The sequence below is a fragment of the Sorex fumeus genome, unplaced genomic scaffold, assembly GCF_029834395.1.
Source record: "Sorex fumeus unplaced genomic scaffold, SorFum_2.1 ptg000079l, whole genome shotgun sequence".
NCBI classification, from domain to species: Eukaryota; Metazoa; Chordata; class Mammalia; order Eulipotyphla; family Soricidae; genus Sorex; species Sorex fumeus.
In genome coordinates, this window is record NW_026606136.1 from 4,318,486 (window position 1) to 4,331,325 (window position 12,840).

Below are 12,840 nucleotides of genomic sequence, written 5' to 3' on the forward strand. Positions count from 1 at the left end.
CTTTGCTGTGCTGGCGAGAAGGTAATACCTCTTATAAAAATAGTCAAAACCACCTTTCTGCCAAAGTCTCTATAATTTTTCTATTTTTTGTATTTCAGATTAACTTCATCTACCTTGTCAAAAGCACAAGAAAAACGTTGTTGACTTTAGCTGGAGTGTGTGCAGTTACATTCCTCCTCGTTTGCAGTGGAACTTTTTTCCCATACAGTTCCAACCCTGACAGTCCAAAGCCAAAGAGAGTGTTTCTACAGGTGAGAGTGATTTTGTGTCGGCTGTTAAAAATTCTGAAGAGGAAAGCCTTGTGTGTTTTTGAGCTTCACTAGTCAACCAACAGACGTCTTTACTGTTGACCTATTTAGATATACTCAACTGTTTTGTTGGTAAGGCAGCAGGGAGAATACAAAGCATCGAGAGGTGGTCTTAGCAGCTCACCACGCTTCTCCTAGGAGACTCAGTTGGAAATGTCTACTTCTTTTCTTTTTAAAAATTTTACTATTCAGATTATAAAAATTTGCCTATCTAGAAAATCAAGCAGATTTGTATCATGCAGTAATGACTTTTAGAAGTCACGATGGTAAAAATGTCTGCAGGATGAATAAAATTAAGAATTGTTAAAGCTGGAAAAATACATATTTTAAAGAAATTTTAATTTTATGGTTTGAGGAGGTCTGAGCTACACCCTCTGGTGCTCAGGGATCCCTCATGGAACCATAGTAGGTACTTAGGGATTGAACTGGGATTGGCCACATGCAAGGCAAATGCTTTTACCCCTGCACTATTGTTAAGCTCCTATACTTAGATTTTATTTATTTATTTATTGGTGGGGAGGGGGTTAGGCTATACCTGGAAATACTGGGAGCTTACTCCTGGCTCTGTTCTCAGGGATCACTCCTGATAGAGTTCAAAGGACCATATTGTGTGCCCGGGATTGAACCTGGGTTGGTTGTGTGCTAAGAAAACTCTGTGATAGCTTGGGCCCCTAGTTTTAAATTTTTATTACAGGTTAGTTAACATGGTTACAACAGTGTTAACATTTGTGGTTTTGCTATACAAAGTTACTGTACCTTCACCACCACTAATGTGCCCCAAACCCTTCCCCAGAGTCCTTGTATCACTTTTTGTCCCCTCTTCCCTCCTCCCCCATTACTTGTTAGTCTCAGTCATAATCTAAGGCCAAGGCCTTTTCATCAGTCAATACTATCTTAAAATAAGCATTTTAAAATGCTAGTGAAAATGGATGTTAGATACTTTGACTTCTTTTTTTGCCCACGACCAGTGGGCAATATGCCACGAGACTCTTTCTTGCTGTTTTACCCCTGTAATTATTTTTTTATTGCAGAATAGTCTCATTGTGGAAGGAGGCCCCAGGGAATTAATTTGTCATTTATATTGTTTGTTGGACATGTGGATGGTTTCTAGTTTTGCTAATGTGAACAGTTCCCAGTCAATACCCTTGAATCTTGCAGATTTCTGTATGGTGCAGATTCAGGAGTGGGCTGGCTTGAAGGGTATGTCCATATTCATTCAGTAACTGTGAAGCAGTTTCCTAAAGAGATTATGCCAGGGTATTCACCTGCCAGCAGTGTATGTGAGTTCTGACTCTGTATCCACATGGTTACTTGGAATTGTCAGACTCAATTGATCTTTGTTTATCTGGGGGTGGGAATATGGGTGAAGTAGTTGAAGTGCTTTTTTTTCATTAGTCTTGTTCTTTTCAGCATACGACGAGAACTTTTCATGGCTTAGATGGAAATGTAGTTAAGCGGGACTCTGGAATATGGATAAATGGATTCGATTACACTGGTATGTCTCACATAACACCCTACATTCCTGAGATCAATGATACCATCCGAACCAACTGTGAGGAAAATGCACCCTTTTGTGGCTTCCCATGGTACCTTCCAGTGCACTTTCTGAACAGGTGGGTCCTTACTTGGCTGCTTTAGTTGGATGTTAATTTATTACGATGTATTTTGTTGTTGTTGTTACTAGGTCAGTATTTTATTATTTAAAATGATTTAACATAGACATGATAAGTATTACCTTATGATGATAGAGTTTGTTTCTTTAGCGGGATATCATTTTAAGAGCATCATTCTACCTTTTCAAGTTTCAGAAGTCTTGCCTCTAGAAATCCGAGTAGGTAGGCTGGGAAGTAGCCCTGCTGACTGACCTCAGAGATTGCAGTTAAGCTTCATTCTCAATTTATTTTTATTTCTGGAAAGTTTTGATGGTTTGGCAGTGCAGGACTGGCTGCAGATCAGGATGGAAGGAAAAAAATCAGATGAGTGGTGGATTCCAGATCACATCGGGGCCTTTGTTCTTCACTTTGGGAAGATTTCGTTGTGCTGTAGCCTACGCTTCACAGGATTGGTACTGATGTTCATATACAGTAGAGTTCATTCTCACACTCCAGTAGGCATTTCATACAGTCTAAGCACTTCCATGAAATCACGGTCACGGTCCTCCCGTTGTTCACCGATTTGCTTGAGTGGGCCCAGTAACATTGTGAGACTTGTTACTGTGTTTGACATATCGAATATGTCACAGGTAGCTTGCTAGGCGCTGCTGTGTGGGCGAGATACTCTCGGTAGCTTTCCAGGCTCTCCAAGAGGGGCGGAGGAATCGAACTCAGGTCGGCCATGTTGGCTGCGTGCAAGGCAAACACCCTACCTGCTGTGCTATCGACCATAAATATTAAATATTATAAATTTACCCATCCGTGAATTATTGATAGTAAATAATAAAGCATCCTAAGTACTGATGCTCCCTTTCCAAACAGAAAAAGCTGGTATCTTCCTGCCCCAGAAGTCTCTCCAAGTGATCCTGCACATTTCAGACTCGTATCCAAAGAACAGACACCCTGGGATTCTGTAAAACTGACATTTGAAGCAAAAGGTGAGTCATTTGGCAGTTTTTTGTTGTCTTCATTATGTCTTAAAATTTTTTAATAAATAGCCTGTAATAGTGCACAGTCTCCTGTCCCCGCACCTGGCTGTCCTTGCAGGGGCCCCTTGGAGGGGAGCGGGTTGAGTTTCCCTCCCCACCCCGACCAGGGCTCCGGCAGCCGAAGACCTCCAGAACCAGCCACCACCATGCTGAAACCACTCTCCGCACACATGAAGGTACCGGCAGAGGAACAAAGGCATGCAGGTCACGGGGCTGAGATCTCCAAGCCTGCTCGGATCGGGGCTGAGCATCCTCCACCCAGATCCTCCATCTTCCAGTAGGCAGAGGTCACATCCCCCAAATGGCCCCCTGGCGCTGTGTAATCCCATCAATGGCCAAGACCCAGAGACTATAAAATCCAGATCCTGGAAGCGCATCTTATTATCTCATTCTTACTTTGGACAACCTGGCAGGCTACCGAATGTAACCTGCCCACATGGCAGAGTCTGGCAAACTCCCCGTGGGGTACCCAATATGCCAAATACCAGTAACAATGATGGGTCTCATTCTTCTAACCCTGAAAGAACCTGAATTTTTAAAAAAATCTCAGGGCTAGGACGAAGGAGATGTTACTGGGGCCTGCTCGAGGCAATCGACAAACAACAGGATGGTCGTGATCGTGTCATGAGTGCTAATACATATTCACATACATATAAATGTAAGAGCTGTAATGGCCAGCCTAGAACATATGATATTTAGCCATAATTGAAGCACATATTACATATAAATGAAGGCACTGATGAACAACGGGAGGACCGTGACCGTGATTACAGTGCTATTTTGTGATCGTACAACAATGATTACAATATATACAGTTCCAATACCACACCCTGCGCCAGATTCCACACCCCCCCTTACCCCACCTGATCCGCAACTCTATCTCCTAATGACCCTTCACCATGGTAAGCTCAGTTCTGTAGTCCAGATTTCAGGTTCTGTTGACCGTGGTCGTTTTGTTACTCCCTTACTATGTTTCTTTAAGTCCCAAATGTGAGAGACATCATTCTGGGTCTTGTCCCCCTCCTGGCTTCACTCAGCATAATACCCTCCAGATCCATCCCTGTAGCCACAGATTGGAAGATTAGCTGAAGATCTTTGTGGTGTTTACTTTTCATGTTTCCTCTATTACTTTTTTCATGTTTGTTTCCACATGTAAATTTCACTGCTGACTAACTTTAATGCAGAAGTGATTGTTACTTTGGTGAGTATAAAAACATTGAGAAATGATATTATAATGTTGAGTCATTCTGTTCATAACCAGAAATGCCTTCTTCACCCCTAATTTTGTATGTTTTTAAGAGTGTTCATATTTTTCCTCATCTAGGTTTTGTTACTTTCATATTTTTTTTCTATCATTATATCTTTTAGCTGGCCAGATCTTGCATATCAGATGACATCTGAATATAAACTTGTGTCTTTTACCTTACATTCTTACATCTTTTTTTTTGGTTTTAATATTTTAAATTTTATTTCATTTTTATAAAGTTGTTCACAATAATTTATTACATTTAATATTCAAACACTCCACCTTAGCACTGTCCTCCCGTTGTTCATCAATTTGCTCAAGCGGGCCCAGTAACATGTCCATTGTGAGACTTGTTGTTACCGTGTTTGGCATATCAGATACGTCACGGGTAGCTTGCCAGGCTTTTGCCGAGTGGGCGAGATACTCTCAGTAGCTTGTCGGACTCTCTGAGAGGGGCGGAGGAATCGAACCTGGGTCAGCTGGGCTGGCTGCATGCAAAGCAAATGCCCTACCGCTGTGCTATCACAATCCCACCACAATTGCACTTTTCCACCACCATAAGAGGAAAATGTGTGAAGATTGTTGTATTTCATCCCGGAGCTATTAGCCCTTGTATAAGAGATTACAAACATGTTTGTTAAACCCAATCAAATATGTGCTACTCTTGGTACATCAGTGGTGTAGCATGTGAGAGGTTGCTCCAGGAATTCTAAAATTTAGAATACAATTATAGAGCAGATTGACTCAGAGGTGAGGCTTATGTTGCTCTCTTCCGCATCTTTATTTCTGAGTCTCTGGATATTGGCCATTGATGAGATTGTGTGGCACCAGGGACAGTTTGTGGGTGTATCTGCCAAGCCTCTGGTAAACTTGGAGATGGGGAGAGGAGACCCATTCCTACTCTGAACGAGCTTGGAGATTTCCGTCATGGATCCCGCATACGGGACCTCTGCAGATTCACTCATGGATGAGGCTCCTCCGAGCCTGTGAAGATTGGTTGTGAGCATGGTGGCAGTTAGGTTCTGGAGCTTTTCAGCTGCCGGGGCTCTGTTGGGGTGGGGAGGGAAACTAAACCTGCCCCCCTCTGAGTTGCCCTGCTGAAGACAGCCTGGCTCTGGGTCAGGACGATCTATATCACTTGTTCATATATCTTATTAAGTTATACATTAAAATTCCAGGTTTTCCAACTATATCAGGAATTGTCAAACTTGCCAGATAATATAATTTTGTGGCCTCTGTCATCTTCTATTTTGGGGGGTAGGAGTGGGCTTCCCAGTGCTCAGGAGGTCTGGGGCTCTTCCCAGCAGTTCTGGGTCTGTGGGGCAGAGCTGGCAGTTTAGTGTACGGGCCCAGGGATGCTGCTCAGGCCCTGAGATGCTCGGTCGCCCTGGTGGTTCTTGGGGAACCATGTGGTCCTGAATAAAGCTGGGCTTGGCCACATACAATCAAGCCCTTGTGTTCTTTCTTCAGCCCTCATTCTATTTTTTTTCTAAACTACTCTTTATTTTCTCTTTTTTTTTTTTCAGAAAACATTTTATTTATGGGGGAATAGGGAAGGAGGGAAAAGAGTGCAGGGAAGCTCCCAGATTATGGGAGGTAAAAGCACTCTCAAGATCATTTGCATGATGAGGTACAACACTTTTCACTAATTGTCTTCTAAGGAAATGCCTGTAACAAATCATCATGAACAACTTTGTAAATCACAGTGTTTAAATAAAATGTGTGTGTATGTGCCCGTGTACTTGTGCAAGCAGACCATTCTAAGAGGCCAGAGATAGTACTGCAGGTAAGGTGCTTGCCTTGCTCATATTCATTCTGGGTTCAATACCTGTCATACCATATGATCTCCTGCACCTGCCAGGAGTAAGCCCTGAGCATCCAAGCCCCAAAATAAATAAAAATAAAACTGTTTCTAGCCAGAGCCATAAAAAGCTTAGGTATAGGGGCTGGCGCAATAGCACAGCGGGTACGGCATTTGCCTTGCATGTGGCCAACCCTGGTTTGATTCCCAGCATCCCATATGGTCTCCTGAGCATTGCCAGGAGTAGTTCCTGAGTGCAGAGCCAGGAGTAACTCCTTGTGCATCACCAGGTGTGACCCCAAAAACAAACAAAAAAAAAGAGCGTAGGTATAGAACATGACTGATATCATCTGCAAATAGTTTTATTTCTTTTCTTATTTCTTTACTTATTTCTTTATCGATTCTCATGCCTTCTAATCATATTTGTTGCCTTACTATCTAATATTTGTAGCATAATACTGAGGAGCTGTGGGCATAGTGAACATCTTTAACTTATTCATGATATTTTAGTACAAAATTCTCTGTTTTCTTGGCCTGAGGAGTAAGATTTTTTTTATTGTGTGAAACAGTTGTCATTTTATGGATTTCTTCAAGTAAGGCATTGCTTTTGATTTTATTAAATACTAATTTTACCAAATACAGGGAGGATTTTTCTTCCTTGATCTTTATTTTTGGACTATAGCTAGCTCAGACCAGTGTGTCGGGTCAAACCCAGAGCCCCTGTAGATAAAACTTGTGCTCCAGCCCTGTGATCCATATCTCTAGCCCATAATTTTTTTATATTAGACCTTTCTGATATATTTTTGTTTATAAATTTTAAATGTTTTTATTTTATTGACGCACTATGATTTACAAAGTTGTAGTTGTTTTAGACATAGAGTATTCATTCCAGCACTGATCCCACCACCAGTGTCAAATTCCCCCCACCAGTGTTCCCAGGTTCCCTCCCATACCCCAGCCCCCAGCCCCCAGGCACATTTTTAAGTTTGTTTCATGCTTTCCGTGTTCTTGACCCTTCCTCGTTTCTTCTCATCTGCTTCTTATTTTCCCTCTTCCCCTATCTCTATTTCTTTCCTTCTCCCTATATTCTGGGGGGCCATGGATGATCTAGGCATCCCCATTTTAAACCACTGCATTCCCTCATCAGTTATTCCAAATACCATGCAAAAGTGATACCATCCTGTGTTTAATCCTTCTTCTCTTTTACTTCACTCAGCATGATATCTTCCAGTTCCAACCTTGTTGCAGCAAATTGCATGATTCCATCGTTCCTTACAGTTGTGTAATACTCTGTTGTGTATATATACCACCTCTTCATTTGTCTGTCCTTGGACAGTTAGGTTGATTTTACATCTTAACTATTGTAATAAGTGCTGTAATGACTAATAGGGTGTGCGTACATCCTTTTGAATGAATGAATATTATTCTAGGGATAGAGACACCAAAGTGGAATTGCTGGGTCACATGGCAGTTTGATTCTAAGTTTACTGAGAACTCTCCATACTGTTTCCCATAGCCGTTGAACCAGACAACATTCCCACCAGCAGTGGATGAGGGATCCTTTTTCACCACATCCCAACTGACACAGATTGTTCCCAATATTTTTGATAGCTGTCATTCTCACTGGTGTAAGATACCTCACTTTTGTCATGATTTGGATTGCCCTACTAATAAGTGATGATGAACAGTTCTTCATGTGCCTGTTGGCTATCTATTGGTATTCCTCAGAGAAGTCTCCATTCATTTCCTCTTCCCATTTTTTTTGGCTGGAGTTGTTGGGGTTTTTTTTTTTTGGTTATTGTTTTTTGAGCTGATTTTGTGAGTACTTTATATATCCTGGATATCAGCTCTTTGTCTGATGTGTTGAATGCAGATATTTTCTCCCACTCAGATTTTAGTTTTAGCCCATGTTTCTTTTGCCATACATACACTTTTTAATTTTATATAGTCCCATTTATTTTGATTCTGTGGCCTTTGGCATCATATTATTGAAGACGCCTTTGAAGTCCAGGTCTTGGAGCATTCTGGTTTTTTTCTCAATATTCTTTATAAATTCTGGTCTCATCTGAGGATCTTTGATCCACCTTGAATTGACTTTTGTGTAATGTGTGAGACATTGATCCAGTTTTAATTTCTTTTTTTCCTTTTTGCTTTTTGGGTCACACCTGGCAATGCACTCAGGAATTACTCCTGGCAGTGCTCAGGGGACCATATGGGATGCTGGGAATCGAACCCGTGTTGGCCGCTTGCAAGGCAAATAAATGCCCTACCCGCTGTGCTATGTCTCCAGGCCCCAGTTTTAATTTCTTACATTTGATTGTCCAGTTCTCTCAACACCATTTATTGAAAAGTCTACCATTATGATGGAACTATAGTACAATAGGTAGGGTGCTTACATTGCATGCAACTGACCTGGGTTCGATCCCTGGCACCCTATATGGTCTCCCAAGCCTGCCAGGAGTTATCCTTGAATGAAGAGCCAGGAGTAAGCCCTGAACATCACCAGGTGTGGCCCAAGCCACCCCCCAAGCTTGTCAAAAGGCTATCTGTATTCAATTTTGTGCTTTCGGCTCCTTTGCCAAAAATTAGCTGACCATATGTTTGAGGGTTTGTCCTTGGATATTCTATTCTGACCCACTGGTCAGAAAGTCTGTCCTTATTCCACTCCCATGCTGTTTTGATCAGTATGGCTTTATAGTATAGCTTCAAGTTAGGTAATGAGAGACTTCATTTTCCCTATTTTTCAGTATGGTTTTGGCTCTTCAGAGTCTTTTAAGGTACCACACTGACTTTATAATTGCGTGTTCTAAGTCCTTGAATGTGTTTCCAAAGGAAGAGGGTGCATGGACTCTCATTGGACTAGGGCTCCTGGTAGCTGAGAACCATTCCCTTGGCTGGCCCATGGTGATGGATGGAAGAAGGACCTGGGGAATGGAGAAACAGGGCCTGGGGCCCCAGGCTGGTAGGTAGTCAGTTTATTTCTCTTACTCCCCAGCATAGTCCTATCTCTTCCCCTTACTGCACAATCCAAGTCATAGTTTTGGTCATAGTCCCAGTCATCATTGTTCCCTCATCTTTGACTCCTCATAGTCTTCTTTCTTGCCTAATCCTTCTCTTTCTAGTGTCCTCTTTCCCCTTACAGCATTGTTATGCAGAAATCGTGAAGAGTAGGGGGTACATGTAGGTGGGGTTGAACATTGTCATAACAACAAACAGAGGTAAAGCCACTCCTTCAGGAGAAGTTCTAGGAGATTAACTCAAGGACAAGATCTCATCTGAGGGTTCAGCACTCTGAAGATTACTGGGAGATCCGCTCAAGGGCAGGATTCTATCCAGGGTGTATTGCTTTCTCCTTTCCTCAGCTAGTAATCCTTTTAACCAGTCATAGTAAATTTACTCCTTATAATATTTCTAATCATTTTGTATGAACACAGTAAGAGATATATTACACTTAAAGTTTGGCTCTTCCTGGGGACATCTCGCTTTATATCCCGGACTGCAGTCCTGAGGCCAGGTTAGTCTTTTCTAAGCCCAACAGGGTCCTTATTCAGTTACTTCTTTCTGGGTCATGACAGAGTTTGTCCCATGACCATGCTATTAACTTATTATACTAATGGCACTTAGCTTGTCCCCTTTCGATGCCAGGGTAGCTTACAGCTTGCCCTAGGTCCATCCACTTCCTTCATTGGGACCTTCCTTTTGGGGGTGCTAGGAAGTAAGGGCAACTGAGGTTTAAGTCAGATAAATATGATGGATGCTCAGGAGTAAATATTATTTCCGGGTCAGTTAACTCCCATGTTACAAAAGCATAGCATCAACTGTCTTCCGGTGTCTTTACAAAATGGACATTGCAAATTAAGCCATGCAAATTACATAAAGGTAAGAGAAAAGCAATATAAGTGCTTGATGGAATTAGTTGTTCCTCAGGGGCACTGTTGTGGGAGTCACTCAATCATCCTTCCTAAGTTAGGAGGAGTAAGGACAACCCAGTGTTATCCGACACTTGAAGAACGTGGTCTGTATTTGGTTATGGAATGCATCAAATCTATATACTAGTTTAGGTAGGATGATCATTTTGATAATATTGGTTCTTCTTATCTATGAGCCTGGAGTGTTTTGCCTTTATCTAAGGTCTTTTTCAGTTTCTTGATGTAGTGTTTTGAATTTTTCATGGTATAGTTCTCTCACCTCTTAAGTTGATTACGAGGCACTTGATGTTTTTGGACACTTTTAAATTGGATACTTTTTTTTGTGATGAAAACTCTTAGGATTTATTTCTTTAACAACTTTCATACGTATACTGCATTAGTTCTAGCTGTAACCATGTTATATGCTATAACTGTAGAATTTACCTTATAACTAAAATTTATGCCTTTAAAAAATTAATATAGACAAAAGCCATGCCTATTGATACAATTCTAGAGTTGAAACTGATTAGATAACAAAGCTCCAATATTAAAATCAATAAGTATAAAAAATGTATTTTTATGTGGAAATTGTATCTCATCACTGGGTTGTAAAGTCCTTGTCTAAGAATTTACTAAGTTGTTGCTAGTTGAGCCTTCTGAGTTACTGTTTTTGTTAGATAAGTTTAGTTGGCTTCTAGGTTACCTTCCTATCTAATTTGGCATGCTCCTACTCAAATTTCAGTATTGTCTGGGCAAATGAGTTGATATGGGAGGTGGGTGAGGCTGCAGGAGCTTCCAGAAGTACAGGGAGTGGGGTAGGCTTCGGCCTCCGCCCAAAGACACCAGAGTTCTCATCCTGGGCACTGGATAACTAAAATTATCACAGCTTGGCCTCTCTGGAGAGAATGTTTGTGAATCAGTGGAGTTGAGCCCTTGGCATGGCTGCAGTAGTGTGGCCCGGGTATGGCTGCTGGGGTCAGGTACTCAGCTCACCTGCCTGCAGACGGTGTCCTCGGGTTTTCAGCTGCTGAGACCAGTGTTTCTGTGTATTTTAGCTGTTTGATTGCATCTCTTCAGAAATTTAGTCGTGAATCACTAGAGCAGGCCCAATAGCTGGCCTAGTCTAGGGGATGGGTACAGTGGGAAGGGCAGAAGAATGGGGGTCCCGTTTGCAGCCATGTAGCTGATAGGCCATGAGGGTGGGATGGGGGGATTGAACTCCGCAGGTCCCCCACCTAGGTTGGAGATCGAGGAAAATGAGTGGGCCGATCCCTGGCCTAGCCTAGGCCTGGGGTACAGCTCGCAGGGCAGAAGGGAAGGGGTACCCAGGCTTGCCGGCATGTAGTTGTTAAGGGCTTCAGGGCGGGGTAGGTAATTCCAGCCTCCTCAGGGCACCCAAGTAGATTGGTGATAGATGAACATGAGCAGACCCGATCACTGGCATAGCCCAAGGTCCTGTTTGGACACAGATAGCAGAAGGATGGGAATCTTCAGGTTTGCAGGCATGTAGCTATTTGCGGCTTCCAGGCAGGGCAAGGGAGAACTGGGCTCCACAGGGCACCCATCTAGGTTGGATGATAAGAGAAGCAGGCCCAATCCTTAGCCTAGTGGCTAAGGAGGTCAGGGCAGGAGGGGGTTCCCCAGGCTTTCAGACGTCAAGACTGGAGGGTAGAGTGGGGAAGGTCAGAGCTCTAGGGGCACCCACCTACGTTCAAGGATAGTGGACATGAGGTGGGCCCAGTCCTTGGCCTGTGGTCAGGGTACAGGGCCCAGGACAGAAAGATGGGTTCCCCAGTTTTGCAGGGACGTGGCTTTCAGGGCTTGAGTGCAGAGCGGGGTACTTCCAGGCTCATAGGGCACCCACATAGGTTGGAGGATAGATGGACATGGGGCAGGTCCAATTCCTGGCCTCGGGGCAGCATAAGGAGATGGGGCAGAAGGATGGGGTTCTCTAGTTTGCAGGTGCATGGTTGATTGGGCTTAGTGCTGGCCAGTGATGGTGTGGGGAGGTCGGGGCTGAGCAGGGCACCCATGTAGGTTAGAGTACAGACATGAGACTAGGCCGATCCCTGGCCTCACCTAGCTGTACGGTGTGGCTCGCAGGGCAGGAGGATCCTTTTTCCCAGGCTTGAGGCACGAAGCAGGCCAAGTCTCTGGCCTACGCTTAAGCTGAGTTAAGCAGAATGGGGTTCCCCCAGGCTTGTAGGCACCTGACTGAGCAGGACAGGGCAGATCTGGGCTCCGCAGGGCACAAACTTAGGTTTGAGCATGTTAGGCATCAGGCTGATCCAACCCCTGGCCTAGGAATAGGGTATTTCATGGGCGGATGGAGGATGGGGTTCCCCAGGCATCCAGGCATATGGCTGATTGGGGTTTAGGGTGAAGCTAGTGAGACTGGGCTCCACGGGGCACCCAGCTAGGTTGTAGTATGGACAGACGAGAAGCAGATCCAATCCCAGTGTTAGCCTAGAGATGGGGCACAGTGCACAGGGCAGAGGGGTGGGGTTCCTCATGCTTGCAGGCATGTAGGGGGGCTGCTGCTTGGGGCTTGAGGGCAGTATGTCTAGGCTTTGCGGACACCACCTCGGTGGGAGCATACCTGGATATGAGACGGGCCTGGTCCATGGCCTGGGTGGGCAGGGTGTAGCATGGAGGGAAATATGAGGCACATGGATTATTGATTGGGGCTTTTGGGCCTGTTCATAAATTTGTGCAGTGTTTCTTTGAATACAGTATGTGAGTGGCTTTATTATCAAATCAAAAATTTTATGTAATGGCAGTCAGATGTCTATTCATACTGATATTCAGTACTGATGATATCTGGGCTCTACTTTGATAGCATTTTTATGATTTTTGTCTTTTATTTTTTTTATATTCCTGCTTTTGTATGATGTTTCCTTTGCATAATCTGTTGCATTTAAGAAGGTTCATGACCA

At 43.5% G+C, this 12,840-nt stretch overlaps 1 protein-coding gene across 1 annotated transcript in view; it reads left to right on the forward strand.

Annotated features, from left to right (window-relative positions):
* ERMP1 (endoplasmic reticulum metallopeptidase 1) overlaps positions 1-12,840 on the forward strand; it is a 58,169-nt gene that overhangs the window by 39,911 nt on the left and 5,418 nt on the right. Inside the window, exons 11-13 of the mRNA XM_056130585.1 lie at positions 99-251; positions 1,719-1,921; positions 2,783-2,898. Coding sequence (XP_055986560.1) covers positions 99-251; positions 1,719-1,921; positions 2,783-2,898 — 472 coding nt within the window. The remainder of the gene's footprint in view (positions 1-98; positions 252-1,718; positions 1,922-2,782; positions 2,899-12,840) is intronic.